The 17,491-nt window shown below is 37.0% G+C and overlaps 5 protein-coding genes across 5 annotated transcripts; 2 read left to right on the forward strand and 3 right to left on the reverse strand.

The window, feature by feature from the left end:
- Positions 1-4,633: 4,633 nt before the first annotated feature.
- On the reverse strand, positions 4,634-7,860 carry CBG20215 (the record flags this gene model as incomplete). The annotated part of the gene is made up of 2 exons (XM_002642531.1): positions 4,634-5,196; positions 7,812-7,860. The coding sequence occupies 2 exons, from the start codon at positions 7,858-7,860 to the stop codon at positions 4,634-4,636; spliced, it is 612 nt and encodes a 203-aa protein (XP_002642577.1).
- Positions 7,861-9,017: 1,157 nt separating this feature from the next.
- Positions 9,018-10,818, forward strand: CBG20214 (the record flags this gene model as incomplete). Its single annotated transcript, XM_002642530.1, has 4 exons — positions 9,018-9,139; positions 9,286-9,669; positions 10,341-10,440; positions 10,687-10,818. The coding sequence occupies 4 exons, from the start codon at positions 9,018-9,020 to the stop codon at positions 10,816-10,818; spliced, it is 738 nt and encodes a 245-aa protein (XP_002642576.1).
- A 289-nt stretch (positions 10,819-11,107) lies between these two features.
- CBG20213 lies at positions 11,108-13,153 on the reverse strand (the record flags this gene model as incomplete). Its single annotated transcript, XM_002642529.2, has 2 exons — positions 11,108-11,252; positions 12,852-13,153. The coding sequence occupies 2 exons, from the start codon at positions 13,151-13,153 to the stop codon at positions 11,108-11,110; spliced, it is 447 nt and encodes a 148-aa protein (XP_002642575.2).
- Positions 13,154-15,767: 2,614 nt separating this feature from the next.
- On the reverse strand, positions 15,768-16,442 carry CBG20212 (the record flags this gene model as incomplete). The annotated part of the gene is made up of 1 exon (XM_002642528.1): positions 15,768-16,442. One exon carries the CDS (start codon positions 16,440-16,442, stop codon positions 15,768-15,770), a length of 675 nt encoding a protein of 224 aa, XP_002642574.1.
- Positions 16,443-16,919: 477 nt separating this feature from the next.
- Positions 16,920-17,228, forward strand: CBG20211 (the record flags this gene model as incomplete). Its single annotated transcript, XM_002642527.1, has 1 exon — positions 16,920-17,228. The coding sequence occupies one exon, from the start codon at positions 16,920-16,922 to the stop codon at positions 17,226-17,228; it is 309 nt and encodes a 102-aa protein (XP_002642573.1).
- Between the last annotated feature and the right edge of the window lie 263 nt (positions 17,229-17,491).

Consider the following 17,491-nt stretch of genomic DNA (forward strand, 5'->3'; position numbering starts at 1 on the left):
TTTTCCAGGAATGTACGGAAAACGATCATTATCCCAAGCGAGCCAAGGATATGCCGCCAATGAGAACCAGATCAAGCGAGGAGCGATGCCATTTTCCGGTGGTATGTACGGACGATGATTTGGTTTTGGACTTTTGATGATGTTGATGGACCCCCCAAATTGTAAAAATCGACGGAATTTCAAATAAAAAATAAATGCGCAATTATATTTCTCCCACCACCACCACTACAATCTCTCTCCTCTCCTTTTTTTTCTCTGTTTCTCTGTTTCTCTCTCATTCACATGATCTCTCTTCTCTCTCATTCTGATCTTCCGAAGAACCTGGGGATTTATGATGACAATGGCTTACTACTTTTTGTGTATTCTTCTCCGAATAAAAAGTGCGTTAGGATCGTTTTTATGGAAGATTGAAAGTTTGAAGACAAAAATTTGATCTATGAACGATTAATAGAAACCTTGGACCCTGAAAAACCGCATTCAAAAATAAACCTTAAACATAGCCTTCAATTAAGGAACGGACGTTCGGCGTCTCTCTGGCAGCTTGACGGTAAAAACAATTTAGACTGTAACTCTTGGTCTGAAGTTTTGGTCTGAAGTTTATGTTTTTTTTTTAAATTTTGGTCTGAAGTTTATGAACATTATACGGTTTGACCTGACTTGTAAAGAGCATTAAAGTGAGTATTTTGGTTGTCTAAAATAGATTTTCAAAAATTGCTCGCCTTAAAGGTGGGGAGACATGAAAAAAAAATAATAATAATGTTCTCGAAATTCCTTTTAAATGTGCCCCTCGAGAAGTTGAACTTGTGGGGGCGAGAATTGAGGGTCCGGCGCCGCTACCGACTGAGCCACGCGGGCAAAGAGAAAGCGGCCGCCCGAGTGCATATACTCGGCTGTCTTTTGAGCAAACTTTGGGCGCCTTTTGGGCGAAGTTAAAGCGCCGTCGTTTTTTGAGCGAGTTTCGTGCGCCTTTTGGGCGAAATTTGGTGGTAATCTCTGTTGGCAAACTGTTGATGAAAATATTAGTTGATGTAATGGCCTGTGTTTGAATTTGAATGAATTGTTCAGTTGCCAATAAAAACATGACATTATATTTGCTATGTATTTTTTTTAGATATTTTGCTTTCTCAGTTTTAATTCATAATTGATAATTTATACTCAGAACTTGAAATTTAAAGTTTCAAAAGTTATGGACAATTTCTCGGTTGAAAAAAGTGATGCGGATTGCGAAAAAACATCATAAAATGTATGCCATCTAAAAAGTCAACTTTTGGTATCTGTAAAAAGACGTAAAACTCGTATTTGATATACAATCTCTAGACCAAAGTCCAAACGGACTACCGTATTTCCCCTAATAGAATACCTCCCAATCCGTCGATTTTGAGCTCAATTATCTTGGCTCTTTTCAAAGATATCAAAAATTTGTCAACTGATAAATAATTTATCATAACGTCACCTATTTTTCATCAGTTGACAACTTTTTGAAATCTTTCATATGAATCGAAATAATTGAGCTCACTCAGAGAATAAAAGTGAACTCTGGCGAAATTTGGCGAACCCCGACGGAAATAGGAAGTCGGTGGTGTAGGAGAAGATCGGACGCAGGTTTGGCGAACTTCGGCGAACTCTGGGCGAGTTTTGAATGCGTTGCGTGCAAGCGACGCGTGCATTTCGAATTTTGCATCACCTATTTTTTTCCTATTTTCAGTGTTTTATCTGAATTCCTGCTCAAACTTCTAAATATTTTATCCAAAAAATGATTAGATTTTCGAAACCGAAAACGACGAAGAACAAAAACCGTAAGTGGAATAGAAAATTTCAATTAAATCCTTTTTTCATTCATCTCCAGGAGTTTTCCACTGATAGCATGTAAGGTAAACAACAATTATGTTATTCAGTCATTAAAAACGTTTTTAGACTCAAAATTCGGAATTTCGTGAATGTCGCAAATCCTCCGCTTGGAAGGGACAAGTCAGAGAAACCGCGAAGTCAGAAGAAGCTTCCAAAGGCTCGTATATTCTGGGTTTGAAGCTTTCGAAAACGTCCAAAAATACTGAGAAAATGCTTTCAAAATGTTTGTAATTTTGTAAAGATATATTTCCCTAAGTATATCGGCAATGAAAATCCGACCTCATCGAGTCCATTTAAAATTCTTTTGAGATTTCCAGTGAAATGGTAGGCGAAATGTCGTGAGAAATAGTTTAAAATGTATCGAAATTCAATTCTGCACAAGCCTTCTAGTCTGCTAAGTGTCAGACTTAGCAAATTTTCAGTGGGAAAAATAAAATGATAAAATTTTTTGAAAATTAATAATTTTTTTCAGAAATAACAACTACATCCAACTTCTCGATCGAAAAATCGACTTGGACACGGACAAGGATAAAGTGAAGATGGCAACATCAAGCCGGGAGGCGAAAATTTTTTTAAGCTTCTTTTTTTTGTATGTTCTTTTTTTCATCATTTTTTTGTATTAGTTTTCATAATTGTTTGAATAAATAAAATTTTCTCATTGTACTAGTCTTCCAAGAAAGAAAAAAAAACAAATTTAAGGCGAACTCAAAGCAAAGGTGGAAGGTTTTAGGCGAAAGCTGGGCGAAGTTTTGCCAGCTTTTGAGCGGCGTTTGGGCACCTTCTGGGAAAATCTTAAGCGTAATCTGGCCAAACAGCGCCCAAAAGGGGGCCAACCTTCGCCGAAAAGACTACAGCCGCAGCCGAGTACATAAAGGCGAGGACTACAGCTGTACGCAGAGTGACAGCGTTGTACACCGTCACGGCAGAATGCATACCCTAACTTCAAAAAACCTCCGAAAAATCTCCTGTCCCCCCCACCTTTAAAACGAAAATCTAACAGTAGTTTAAAGGGACTCTACTAGTTCCTAAAAGATCCCTACATACCTGAAGATGTTGTATACACAGGTACAATGCGAACGGACCCGTTACGGACTCTCCGCGTTCGCGCGCGGTTGAAATAGGAATCGTATGCGGACCGTACGCGAACCGTTTCCAGCAAAACACAACACATTATCGCGATCTCAAATTGAATTCAGATTCGCGTACGGAACCGTTTGTTCATCATTCGCGGTCGGATCGGATACGGAGTTCACGGACAGAATACGGAGAAACCCGCAATAATGTGTTGTGTTTTGCTGGAAACGGTTCGCGTACGGTCCGCATACGATTCCTATTTCCACCGCGCGCGAACGCGGAGAGTCCATAACGGATTGTTCGCGAATCACCTGTGTAGAAGTGCGGGTAAGATATCTCAATAGAGCGAATTCGCACTTTTAAATTCTTTTCCAGCGAACAGCAGGCTTAATACGAAACGAACGGATGCAGGATCCGCCGCCAATTCGAAGAAAAAATCTAAAAATTTGTGAATTTTTGAAATCCCGGAAATAAATTTTTGCTAGAAGATCGTTTTTCAGAGTTTAAGAATCTAGGAACTTGAAATATATTTTTTCAATTAGCCACTTTTTGATATTGCTTACAGGAACCAAAATAAATCAGGTCAAAATGAGCGGGGCTACTTTTTTGCCGCTACTTAAAAATGATATAGAAAACGTTCTTTCACAAAAAATGTTTTTTTTTTTTAATTTTTAAAAAATTCAGTTCAGGTGTCCATTTCTGACCGAATCTCCTATCTCTTCCACTTGACTTATTCTCCTCAAAATTTTTTTGAAATTCGGTGACCTCTCTCTTTAAACTTTTTTCTCTTTCTCTGCAAATCATCATCATTCTTCTTCTTCTTTTCCTTTTCATTAACCTTGTCTCTTTTTTTTTATAATTCTTTCAGTATCGCTAATCGAAATCAAAATCTCCATTTCTCTGAAATTTCAAACAAACACCCTTTCGTGTAGTCTCGAGAAATAGGAAGATGCTTGATCGTTATCTTCATCGTCTTTTCGTTTTTTTTTACACTTCATCCCTTTTTCAAGAAAACTGTCAACAGTTCCAGTTTTCTCGACAACATTGTTTGATATTTTATTTCATTTTGGCTAAAAATAGTTATTTTTTGAGGTACTGTTGTAGTTAATTTAACTCAGTTTATTTCGGTTCCTGTAAAAGATATCAAAACTTTGTCAACTGATAAAATATTGGTGACTTTGTGATAAATATTTTGTTAGTTGATTATTTTTCAATATCTTTCACTGGAACTGAGAAAAACTGAGTCAAAGTAGACCGGTACTCCACCTCAACTTTCTTTGTTCTCCGTTATCTCGGTTCCTGTGCAAAACATCAAAAAGTGGTCCACTGATAAAATATTATTGACATTATGATAAACGTTTTGTTTGTTAATCATTTTTTGATACTTCTTATAGGAACTGAGATAAATTGAGTCAAAGTTAACAGGGCTCTTTTTATTTAAACTTCCGAATTTCCGATTTACTGATAGTCCGGCTTTTGCCATTTTTTTTAAATGTTTTTAAACTGTTCCCTCATTCAAAAATTCTTTCAAATAAAAAAATCCAAAATCCAACTTTTTTCCTTGACAGTTGTCTCTAGTCACCTGACATCTAGATTTTTTTATTATTCATTTTGACAGATAACACAGAAATGAAAAAAGATTTCTGATTTTTGTCAGCTGTTCTCTCTTATCTATCTATCCTTTGACCCTTATCACCAGATCATTTGATCCCTATTTTTCATAGAAAGATGACGCTTCAGACTTTAGTTCCTGGCTTCTAGAAGGATCTTTTTCTTGAGAATTCTGAAACAAAGTATCCTTCGATTCTTCGATTCTTCGATTCTTCGATTCTTCGATTCTTCGATTCTTCGATTCTTCGATTTTTCGATTTTTCGATTCTTCGATTCTTCGATTCTTCGATTCTTCGATTCTTCGATTCTTCGATTCTTCGATTCTTCGATTCTTCGATTCTTCGATTCTTCGATTCTTCGATTCTTCGATTCTTCGATTCTTCGATTCTTCGATTCTTCGATTCTTCGATTTTTCGATTCTTCGATTCTTCGATTCTTCGATTCTTCGATTTTTCGATTTTTCGATTCTTCGATTCTTCGATTCTTCGATTCTTCGATTCTTCGATTCTTCGATTTTTCGATTCTTCGATTCTTCGATTCTTCGATTCTTCGATTCTTCGATTCTTCGATTCTTCGATTCTTCGATTCTTCGATTATTCGATTCTTCGATTCTTCGATTCTTCGATTCTTCGATTCTTCGACTCTTAATACTTTGAATCGCCGCTAAAAATTGAAAATTTGGATTCTAGAATCATCCAGAAAGTTCTGGATCAACCCCAGATGACTAATCCCCTCACATGTGTTTCACATTCCGAGGGATTTTTTTTCTTTTCGATTTTCTGAGGTTTTGTGATTTTTCATTTTCTGCCATTTGAAACCAAAAAAACCGAAAATCCCCAACAATTAAATAGTCAGAGGCTTTTCGACTCTACCCGAAACTTTTAAAACTTTTTCTTCTTTTTTCATGTTTCTCTCATTTACAATTCTTCGACGGCTTTTGCTATTTCCACAACAAATCCGTCCGCCGAAAAGTGGTTTCTTTTCGCCACCCGAGATCCTTTTCTCTTTCTTAATCTTCTCTTGTTCTTCTTCTACTTTTTCTTCTTTTCCCCATTCTTCATATGTGTGTCCTTCTCGTCCGAACGGATTAGGCCACCTTCAATACCTCAAAAGTGATTCAATTTACTTTTTTCTTTTTCCGAGAAAGTATTTAGTAGTAGAAAATTTTCTGGAAAAGGAAGGATCTAGAATTCTAAGAATTCTGAACTTTAGGCAGGCCATTATGAATTTTTTAGGCCATTTTGCATCCTCTAAGCTGTTTTGAATTTTCTAGGCTATTTCAAATTTTCTAGGCCAATTTGGATTTTCCAAACCTTTTTTAACTATCTAGGCCATACCAGTATTTCTAGGCCAATTTTCGTTTTCTGGGCGTTTTCGATTTTTCTAGATCATTTTGAATTTTCTAGGCCATTTTGATGCTTCTGTACTATTAAAACATTCGAAACATCCTGGGAAATTCGAAAAGGCCTAGAAACCTGGGAATGACCTAGAAAATCAGGAATGGCCTAGAAAATTCCAATTGGCCTAGAAAATAATAAATGGCCTAGAAAACTCAAATTAGTCTAAAAAAGTCAAAATGGGCTAGAAAATTCGAAATGACCTAGAATCCGGAATGGCCTAGAATATTCAAAATGAGCTAGAAAACTCGGAATGGCCGAGAAAATCCCGAATCGCCTAGAAATCTCGAAACGGATGAGAAAATTAAAAGTAGCCAAAAAATTTAAAGTAGCCTAGAACATTTGAGATGGCCTAGAAAAATCAAAATGACCAGAAAAATTTTAATGGCCTAGAGAATTTGAAAAAAAAAACAAATTTTTTAAATGGGGAACTATCTCTAATTTCGAACTTTAAAAAACCCCAAAATCTTCAATTTTCCCCCAAGAAAGGAAAAAACTAAAAAACCAATTGGCTTCTCATCTATCTGATGACTCACCCCTACTCTTCTCCCCTATCAAATTATCAATTGAGCACACTTTCTCGTTTTTTCCACTCTTTTCTATTTACCCAACACCCAACACCTATCAGTTTCTATATTGGAATAGTAAACCTACTACTTTTTTCGCCGAATCTTTTTTTTCTATTTTCTAATTTCTCATCTGTTTTCTTCACATTTTTCGACAACTTTGATTTTTTAAAAAACTGTTTTTTTTTCAAAATTTCCCCTCTTCCAATTTTTCGGTAACTTCTAAATTTTCAGAAAACAAAAAGATTGCGATCTATTTCTAAAAAAATTTGACCTATCCTCTTTTCCCCTTAAGCCCCGCCCACTTTTCTAGTCACTCTCTAGAAAACCTGATCCAATAGGTGGCGAATTCTTCTCTTTTTTCTCCCCACTTATCTTTTTGCCTTGTTATCAATGTTATCACAAGAAGTATGTTAACAAATTTTTAGGAATCATGGTGGTCTAGTTTTTCAAAGTTTGGGGTTCTATGGCCTAACTTTGGGAGGTTAGGCCAAATTTCTTGGTGTCTCAGATTCCCAAAAACTTGGAATTCTAGGCCATCTGGGAAAAATTCAAAAAGCACATAAATTTCAAAAAAAATTTAAAAATACATAAATTTCGAAAATACGGAAATTCAAAAAAAATCCAAAAATCTAAACTTCGGAAAATTCGGAAAATATAGAAAATTAAGAAATTCCAAAAAATTCAAAAATCAAAATTTTCAAAAAAATTTTAAAATTCGGAATTAAAAAATTCAAAAAAAGTCCAAAATTATCTAAAATTCGGAAATTCAGAAATACAAAAAATCAAAAAAAATTTCAAACATTTTAAAATCGAAAATTCGAAATTCCAAAAATTCTGAGATCACAAAAATTCAGAAATTCCGAAAATCCTAAAAATCCATGAGTCAAAATTTTCAAAATTTTCAAAAAGTTTCAAATATTCAAAATTTCCTAAAAATTTGAGAAGTTCGAAAATCCAAAAACTCAAAAACTTCAAATATTTTCAAGCCCAGATATTCAGAATTTCCAAAGAAATGTGATAATGTTGCTGGCCTAACTTTCAAAGATGCCGAAATTCTAGTCCATCCATTTATTTGAAATGAACTTTGGATTTTGATTATTCTCTTGACCTTGAACAGGTGGTTGAATACATGATACTGACCCCAAAAAAATCACATGTTATCTAAAACTGTCTAACTAAAATAACAAAAAATTTGACAATTTCGTACTTTCTTCTTCTTCTTCTCCTCTTCGTGTTTCCTTTTCCTTTTTTCTCATCAATTTCTAAAGACACAGAAAATAGATCACTATCTTTTTCTCTCCCACTCTCTCACTTCGCCATACTCTCTCACTTCCCCTATTCCTTCCGACTGACGACGTCATCCTTAACCTGTCCACCCCACCACCAAGAACTGTCCCCGTTTTTTTCTGTGTTTTGCGGTCACACCCTCACTTTCTCTGCGTCTCTCACTATCTCATCGTCATAACGGCCCACAGTGCTCCCCACCACCATCTTCGCACCATCATAATTGCCACCCACTCACACATCCCGACACTGTCCTTCTCCAATGCCTTTCTCTGCGTCTCTCAAATCTCTACACTCTCTCCTCTGCCAATCGGTTTTCATTGCTTGCTACTGCTGCTGTTGCACGGCCTTCAAAAACCGAAAAACGCTCTTCCTTCTTTCCGAAAATGTGAAAAAAGATGAAAACCGTATCTGAAATTCTCTTCTTTTTCTCTTTTCTAGCCCGCCGACGACATTCACACTTTCACCCCCTTCGCAATCGCTCGTTGTTCTTGTTTTTGAACTTTTACATCTGATTTTTAAAGAGTTGTCTGCTTTTTAAAATCTTTTTTTTTAATTTAAAAACTCCATATGTTTTGAAAGACAAGTTCGCTTCGAAGCCCAATGAATATTAGAAGCTTGTGCCCTTAAGTTACTGTATTTTTTTTTTCAAAGCTTCTTGAGTCAGTTTGACTAAATTTTGAGTGTTTTTAGGCAAATTCGGTAGATTTTATTAAATTAAAAATGTAGAGCAACAACTCAAACAACAAAATTGCTCAAAAAATAACAAGAAAAACGCTGAAAACAGCCTTTTTTTCATTAAAATTAGTTTTCGTGGCAAGACTCCAAAAACACTTTAAAGCATGCGCCTTTAAAATACTGTAGATTTTTTTCATGAATTTGTGGAAATTCCTCACATTTTCTATGTGTTTTCCGCTTGATTTGTTGACAAATAATGTAGAACAACAACTCAAAAACTGAAAAAAAAATACAAAGAATGTTGAAAACAACCCTTTTAAATAACCTTTTCCAATTTTCAGCCGAAATTAACGTTTTCGTGGCGAGACTCAATTGATAATTTTTGCGCTTTTAAAGGACTGTAGAAAACTTTTTCATCATTTTTTCCGATTTTCTTTCACTTTTTCCTCTAAATGTCACCGGGCTCGCCCGCAACTTTTCCGGCATTTTGTGAAGAATTTTTTCTCTTATCACTAACAAAAAATGACCGGCTTGCAGAACCACCCATCGACAAAAAATGACGGAAGGAGGAGACGATCAGCTCGTATCGATTAGAAAACAGCTCGAAAATTTGAACGACGCCACAGATGACATTAATAGCTATGAGATGAAGTTGGAGAGTGTGAAACGGCAGTTTTGGTGAGATTTTTTGTAATTTTCGCCGTTTTATCACCTAGAAAAAACTGGAATTTTATGTTATTTTATGTTCCTGCAGGGGAGAAAAAATAGAAAAAAATGAGAGTTTTTATTATTTATGACACATTCTAAAAACCGAAAATTTCCAGCGAAACGCAGCTAATGTTCAACAAAGAAATCTCGGGAATCGCCAAAAAGCTCGCCAAACAAATCTCCAAGTCCCGCCCATTTTTCGAGCTCAAATCTCGCGAAACCGAAATTCGAAAGTTCGTTCAACAAGCGGCCGCCGAATTCGAACGACAGAAGACGGCAGTGGAGATGGCGAGAGAACAAGTGCAACTGCTTCATCAATCACTGAATAATAACCTGGAATCGGATGCCGAGAAGCATTATGTCGATGTAATTGAGCAGCAGTTGGATTTGGTACGCGAGGCCGAGGACGAGTGTTTGAAGGCTGAGAAAATGCACGCGGCCAGGGTTAGAGACCTGTTGCAGCTGGAGATGGCGATGAAGAAGTTGTCGCAAGAGCATGGGTAAGAGCTTTTCCTCTAGAAGAGACCCAGATTTTGATGAGATTTTCAAGATTTCTGAATATTTTAAAATCTTGAAATCTCGAGTTTCAGCCGAGTGTTACATGTTCCGGATCAGAATTTTATGGGCTTTCTAATGATATAGGTCATGAAGTGTAACTGGGAATCCCGATCAGATAGTTCCCTAGTTAGCTGAAACTGGTGATTTTAAGTTTCTAAAATTCTTTAGATGCTTCTAGAAAGGCTATTTTCATACTTGCAAGTGAGCCGGCCCGGACAGGTGGCGGGCCGTCTGATAACTTGTCCCTAGAACGAAATATTCATACAGTTTACCAAATGATAGATCTCGACGGGGCCCATCACGTCTATTTCATGTCAGCCGGATTCCGGTCCGATAACATGTTGAAAATGTGTTTGAACGACAAAAAATCTACCTTTCGTCAAGTTGGTCGAGAATTCAAGCCCAGGGTTCGGCATGTTATCGGATTGGAATCTGGCCTGAATGATATAGACGTGATGGGCCTTGTCGAGAGACCTTGAGAGATCATTTGGTACCAAAACCGTCTGAATATCTCGTTCTAGGGACAAGATATCAGTCGGCCCGCTCGAAATTCTCATCAAATTATCTGGGTATATAAAAGGGACCCACCCGGATAAACCAAACTATTTTTCAGATCCTCTATCAAAAAAGCGCGACCGTACTACGAGCGAAAAGAGGTGCTCACTCGAACGATGAACTCTCAGCTGGAGCTCATGTCGATTCTGGAAAGTGAGGTGAGCCATTTTCTCAATTTTCGATTTAACTAGCTTTGTAAAATTTGAGCTCAATTATCTCAGCTCCTATAAGAGATATCGAAAATGTGTCAACTGATAAAATGTATAGGATACTATGATAAACAATTTGTCAGTTGACAACTTTTCGATATCTTTATCAGGAACCGAGATAGGGGGCCCTTCTATTACAGGTTTTACGGTAGAAAAAAATAGAGTAGGACTATCTATAATTCTTCAATTTTCCAGGTCCAAGAGCGAAAAGACAGATACAGCGACTCGATGAGAGTATTGGAACAAATCAGCGATCAAATCCATCAGGAGCGTTCCTCGCAGAGCTCCCTGGCCCAGTCAAGCGACGCCGATTCGGATAGCTCATAATTCATAAAATCTATTAATTTCCTTCTCTCTGTCTCTTGTGATCTCAATCTGTCTCATGTTTGCCTCCTCCTCCCTGAAACTACTCACAAAACCTTCACCAAAAAATTGCATATTTTTTCCTTATAGCGCGGGTTGTATCACTCGTTTTCTTCTCTGTACTCTCTCCTTCTCTTGTGACATGTATCTCTGTATTTTGTCCTCTTCTGGTGCCACACAATCGAGTCTTTTTTTTTTGATAATATAGAACTTCTCAGAGAATTTTTATTTTATCTTTATTACAACAAAAGATTTAGTGACGGGAAGATGCCTCGACGAATGCGTCGACATGAGCGCACGCGGCACTTTTCGTTGGGCCGCCCGACTTGTCCACAGAGCGAAGAGCCAGTGTGCACAGCTCGCAAGAGCCTTGCGAGCGTGGAATTGGGGTGAAGCTTCTGGAAAATTTGAATATTATCCTGGCCTATTTAAAAATCGACAAAAAACAGTGAAAATCATCGAAAAATCGATGAAATTCGTCAAAAGGGGAGGAAGTGATGGCCTAACTTTTGCAAGCTGAGTTTTCTAGGCAAACATGATAAAATTGCCTAGAAATTACACCGGGGCATGTTAGGTCATTTCTAGGCCATTTTGGTGGCCTAAAAAACCCAACTTGAAAAAGTTAGCCCATCACTTCAAAATGATCAAACGAGCGGGAAAAATTCAAGGAACGACAGTTCGAAATTCATGACTATATTGCACATTTTTCGAGAAATCTCGAGAAACGCATTCCTCGGAAAATTTCTCGAAAAATCTCTGAAAAGTGGTTTTCTTTTCGAGAAATGGGCGGAGCTTAGGTCTGGTAACCGAATTCTTTAAAGAAGCATATAGTTTTCGTAAATATTTTCTGGCCTATTTTTTGCGACTTTTTGATAATTTTCATAGTTTTTATGCGATTTTTTTTGTTTAAAAAGTTCAAAACTGATGAAAATTATCGAAAAATCGAAAAAGGTATCATTTTTTTCATGCGATTTTTGGTGATTTTTAAAAATATTCAAAAAATCGCCGAAAATTATATACATTCTTTCGATTTTTCGACGAATTTTATCAATTTTGAACTTTTTTGTCTCGAAAATCCGACAAATCCCAAAAAATTGCATGAATTATGACAATTGTCATGAAAATTATTGAAAAATCGAACTAAAAATAGGCCATAAAATAAAACTTCGCTACCGTACCTAAGCTCCGCCTATTTTTCGAAAAAAACACATTTTTTCCGAGATTTTTCGAGAAATTTTCCGAGGAATGCGTTTTTCGAGATTTCTCAAAAAATGTGCAATATAGTCATGAATTTCAAACTGTCGTTCCTTGTATTTTTCCCGCTTGTTTGGTCATTTTGAAGTGATGGCCTATTTTTTTTCAAGTTGGGATTTTCTAGGCCACCATGATAAAAAGGCCTAGAAATGGCCTAACGTCTTCCTCGTATAATTTCTAGGGGAATTCAACGTAGTGGCCTAACTTTCGCAAGTTGGGTTTTTCTAGGCCACCATGATAAAAAGGCCTAGAAATGGCCTAACGTCTTCCTCGTATAATTTCTAGGGGAGTTCAACGTAGTGGCCTAACTTTCGCAAGTTGGGTTTTTCTAGGCCACCATGATAAAATGGCCTAGAAATGGACTAAAATGTCCCTGATGTGTTTTCAACCTCATTATAAAGTGGTGGCTTAGAAAACTCAACTTGTAAAAGTTAGGCCATCACTTCAAAATGACCTAGAAATGACCTAGCAGGCCCCTGGTGTGTTTTCTAGGTTATTTTGAAGTGGTGGCCTAACTTTTGCAAGTTGGATTTTCTAGGCCACCATCTTTTTTGGCCTAGAATTAATTAGATTTTGTGTTTTCTAGGTCATTTTATCATCTCAACATTTGGTCATTTCAACCATGGTGGCCTAGGAAANTAGCTTGCAAAAGTTAGGCCACAATGTTAAAATGATCTAGACAACACACCAGGGGCATGTCAAGTGATTTCTAGGCCATTTTATCACAAAAAAAAACCAAAAACCTTCTAGATTGTGGACGAAACTCCGCTGGAATCGCTTGAACCTCCTCCTCAGAATCCCACTTGAAATACTGGAAATTTTTGACTCGCCGACCTAGTCTTGGCATTGAGCCAGTTCCACGTGGAACGGGACGACTTCCAACAAAAATTTCAGCACGACTTTCAGCACGACTGATCGCTCGAATCGCCAACAACTCTTCAGTTTCTCTCCGAATCTCCTCCTCAGCTTTCTTTCGCTCCTTCTCCTTTTCTTCTTCCTCTATACGACGTTTCACCTCCTTCTTCACAGCTTCTCGTTTCTCCATCTTCTTCCGCAACTCCTCGATTTCGCTATTAGCTGGCGCCGGTGGAGCAACAGCTTCCAGTTTTACTGGTTCTAAACTTTTGAGCCTTATCTACGGTAGCCAAGTTTAGAGCCCAAAAAAGCAGTCCAAAATTTTCAATTGTTCTGAAAACTTTTGTGTATACTAAACAGAAATAGAGCTTTAATTTGGTAGTTAACAACATTTTTGTATCGAAAGAAGATATACCACTTGAAACCAAGAAGCACCGAATTTAGAGTCACGACACTTTTAATCGGTATATCTCATTTGGACAATGTTTATGAGAAAGCTGTTAAGAACAAAATTAAAGATCTAATTTTGTATGGTAGACTTGAAAAATTTCAGATAATTTGAAAAATTCTTTACTACTTCTGTAGAACTCTAAAGTTTAATATTTCCCTCCAAAAAAGCAGAGTGCCTTATCGACAAATGATTTGTCACCAAACGCCCTTTTCGACAAATTTACCGGTAAATTTATCGACAAATTACCGACAAATTGTCAATAAAAACAACATTTATCGACAATTTGTCGATAAATTTGTCGATAAAAATGCTATTTTTCGACAAATTCATTGCTATCAACCACCGGAATGACTTGTAAAAAATCGTATCGTTACCATTTTTCCTAGGACGTCTGGAACGGTAGCCGAACTTGCTCATGCAAAATTTATAGGCCATCTGGCTAGGTGGCCTAACTTTCCCAAGACGAATTTCCTAGTCCACGAACCTTTTCAGCTTAGAAATGATCTGATATTCACCTGGTTTTTAGGTCATTTTAACATGGTGGCCTAACTTTCGCAAGTTGAGTTTTCTAGGCCACCATGCAAAAATGGCCTCAAAACATACCAGATGAATATCAGACCATTTTCAGGCGAAAAAAAGTTGGTGTTCTGGAAAACTCAACCTGCAAAAGTTAGGCCACCATGTTAAAATGTCCCAAAACCCACCAGGTGAACATCAGATCATTTTCAGGTCAAAAAGTTTGGTGGCCTACAAAATTCATGTCGGGAAACTTAGGCCACCAAGTCAGACGGCCTAGAAAAAAGATGAGATACGATTTTTTACAAGTAATTCCAGCGGTTAATAGCATTTTTTGTCGATAATTTGTCGACAAATGCCCCCCTCGACAAATTTATCGACAAATTGTTGACAAAATTTTGTCGATAAAAGACTTTCGACAAATTTACCGCTAATTTGTCGACAATTCATCGACAAAATTTTGTCGTTTTTATCGATAATTTGTCAGATAAATTTGTCGACAAAAGTGAAAATTTTTTGTCGATGCACACTGCAAAAAAGAAACATCAACACAAATTTTCTGGTACAACATAGAGATTATGTAAGTGAGGGGCCATTAATAGTCCATAAATATTGTGCAGCTACTTCAAATTTGTCTAGAACATGAAAAACTATTCTCACTTGGCTTTCTCATGTGTGGACGAAGATCGTCTTCCGATAGAGTGACAGAGAATCGGCGATCCGGAGCGGACATTTTTTAGAATTTTTTAGTTAAAAAATGCGGAGAGAATCGAAAAAGAATAAAAGTGAAAGAGGCCCTCGGAGCCGAAGCTATGCATGTTTCTATGGAGAAAATTTTCACATAAAATGTTTTGTCAGGCGACGTGAGATTTCTCCTGGAAACGGACGACGGAGGCAACGAATTCAGAAAAGAAGACGTCAGAGAAAAGTGTGTGTTTTTCTTTGAAATTTCAGAAATCAGTTTGACAGTAAATTCTTTGTTCTTGTCGTTACATTTTTTTCAGTCCCCAGAAAAGAAACTTTTGTAAAATTAGAGCCGATTTATGTGGAAATTGTGAACAAAGAAAACCCTATTAAAAAATTTCATTCAGGTACAGTAGAACTTCTAGAAGAAATTAATTTGAAACAGTGAGAATAACATGTACAAGAGTTCTAGCTCATTATAAATTGTTATTTTAGCGCGAATACCATAGCAATTCTGAATTATGAACTCCTTAGCACTTTCTTCATCTTCTACTTCTTCTGCTTGTAACCCTTTTATCAAAACATTCCAATCTGTGATCGATATTTTGGGTAGGCGTTGGAAAGGGAATTTCAGAGTAGTCATCAGAGATGTCAGGAGTTCCGACTTCCTACTTCCGAGTATTTTTTTCACTTCCGACTTCCTACTTCCGACTTCCGAAGAAGAAATTTTACTTCCGACACTTCCGACTTCCGAGTTCAGAAATTTTCACTTCTTTGGTAGTCATATCTGGGAAAAGAAGAAGAAACAATAAAATAGAACCAATTTATTCGACAAAATAAGGGAGGACAGCGCACAGATAAAATAGACAAGAAGGGAATCGAGCCAGCAGAACCTATTGAGCCGAGGACATTATCGTAGTTGGGTTAATCAATAACGTTAGGTATCGAGGGGAAACGCGTATCTAAGTACAACGCCAAGAGCATATAGCAGAGAATCGAGGGGTCAAAAGGGAGTCTTCGGGGAAAACGGATTTGGTAGGTGGGAAAATAGGAATCTTGGTGAACAGAGTTTACAAATCAGATATTTAATTAAAAAAGAAAAACTATTAATAAATTGTTACTTAGGTACAAATGCAGAACTATTTAGCAGTAGTTAATTCGAAACTGTAAACTCAACAGAAACAAGAAAACGTACATAATTGACCATTTTAATTTGAGCGCAAATCCCAAAACAATTCTTAATTGTGTAAACCGTTCCTTCTATTGTTTCTTCTTCCTGTAATCCTTTTAACAGAACGTTTCTAGACGGAATGGTTCCTTTGTTTCCATGTACCATCAAAAACTTCAATCTTGGATTGGATCCTTTCGTCCACAGTTTGAAGAAGCGATTCAAGTCGCGAAGCGAGAATCGATTTTCAAGAATTGTGCAACGTTCTGCATTCAGTGTTAGAAGATCATCAAGTTTCGGATTTTGCGGATAATATACTTCCAACTCTTTCAAATTTGCCATTCCAATGTGTTGAATGGAAAGGTTGCCTTGGAGAGGGACACAATATAATCGGAAATGTTTTACACATGGTAGAAAAGTTGTTAAAATGTTTTGAGTACTTTTAATGTCGTGCTCACTCGGTTGAGCTGTGAAACAATAAATATCGGCTTTACTGAGTTTCGGAATAATATTCCGAAGGGATTGCACATGGTATTTTATCTTTCCAATATGAAAATCAGCTTCATAAAGTTCGCATCGAAAAATCGAGCAGATATGTTTGACCCAGTCTCCTATACTTTTTCCTTGATTGGACCAAGCGAAGGGTTCGATGTGCCCCATTGCTGAATTGTCAATTTTTTGAACTGATACATCAACATCGATAGGAATCTCTTCAAGGTCCACACCTTGTTACTCTCCTATATATACTTGAAGTCGTATCTGCATTAGATACGCGTTCTCCACTCGAGACCCGACGTTATTGATTAACCCAAATCGATAGTTTCCTCTCGTCCATTAGCTCTGCTGACTCAATCCCCTTCCTTCCTATTTCCATCTGATTGCTGTTCACCCTCATTTTGCCGAATAAAACCAGCAATGACCAATCTGAGATTCCCTTTCCAACGTCTGCCCCATGATCTTTGTTCACTGGTTCTGAAAACTATGGAACGCCATGAAATGTGAGCTTATTTCCTCAAAAGTTTTTTATCCGATGCATTGAGCAGGATTCTTTGTAGAATCGCTTATTCCTTAACTTCAAAGAAGGCATTATCACAGGTTAAATCTCTTGGCGTATCACTTAAAAATGCTCGAATAAGAATGAACGATTGGCCGGAGATCTATTTGGATTTTGGTAACAATACTGTCCAATTCAATTGGAAAATGGACGAAATTGACGAAGATATGCCAGGGAAATTGAAGAATTTGCGTGTTCATGGGGAAAACATTGCAGATTGGAATGTTTTAATGAAAGGACTACAGCCAGAAGAAGAAAGAAGAATACAAGCAGAAGGAGAGGAAAAACGAAAGGAGTACACAATTCAGAATGATTATGGGATTCGCGCTAGAATCAAGATGTTTGATGATATGCCTGCTCATGTTTCTTTTGAGCTTACTGTTTTAATTTAAATCCTGCTAAAATTTTTTGTTGCAGTTGAATAAAGTTTTTTGAATATTTTTTTCCCGCTTTATCTGCAATGTTCTTTCAGAAAATCTCATTTGAATACCTGCGGGTATGATATGATATGTCCTCCCTCATTTTGCCGAATAAAAACCAGAAATGACCAATCTGAGATTCCCTTTCCAACGTCTGTCCAATGATCTTTGTTCAATGGTTCTGAAAACTATGGAACGCCATGAAATGTGAGCATATTTCCTCAAAAGTTTTTTAT

Source organism: Caenorhabditis briggsae (assembly GCF_000004555.2).
Source record: "Caenorhabditis briggsae complete genome, chrIII, whole genome shotgun sequence".
Classification (NCBI taxonomy): Eukaryota; Metazoa; Nematoda; class Chromadorea; order Rhabditida; family Rhabditidae; genus Caenorhabditis; species Caenorhabditis briggsae.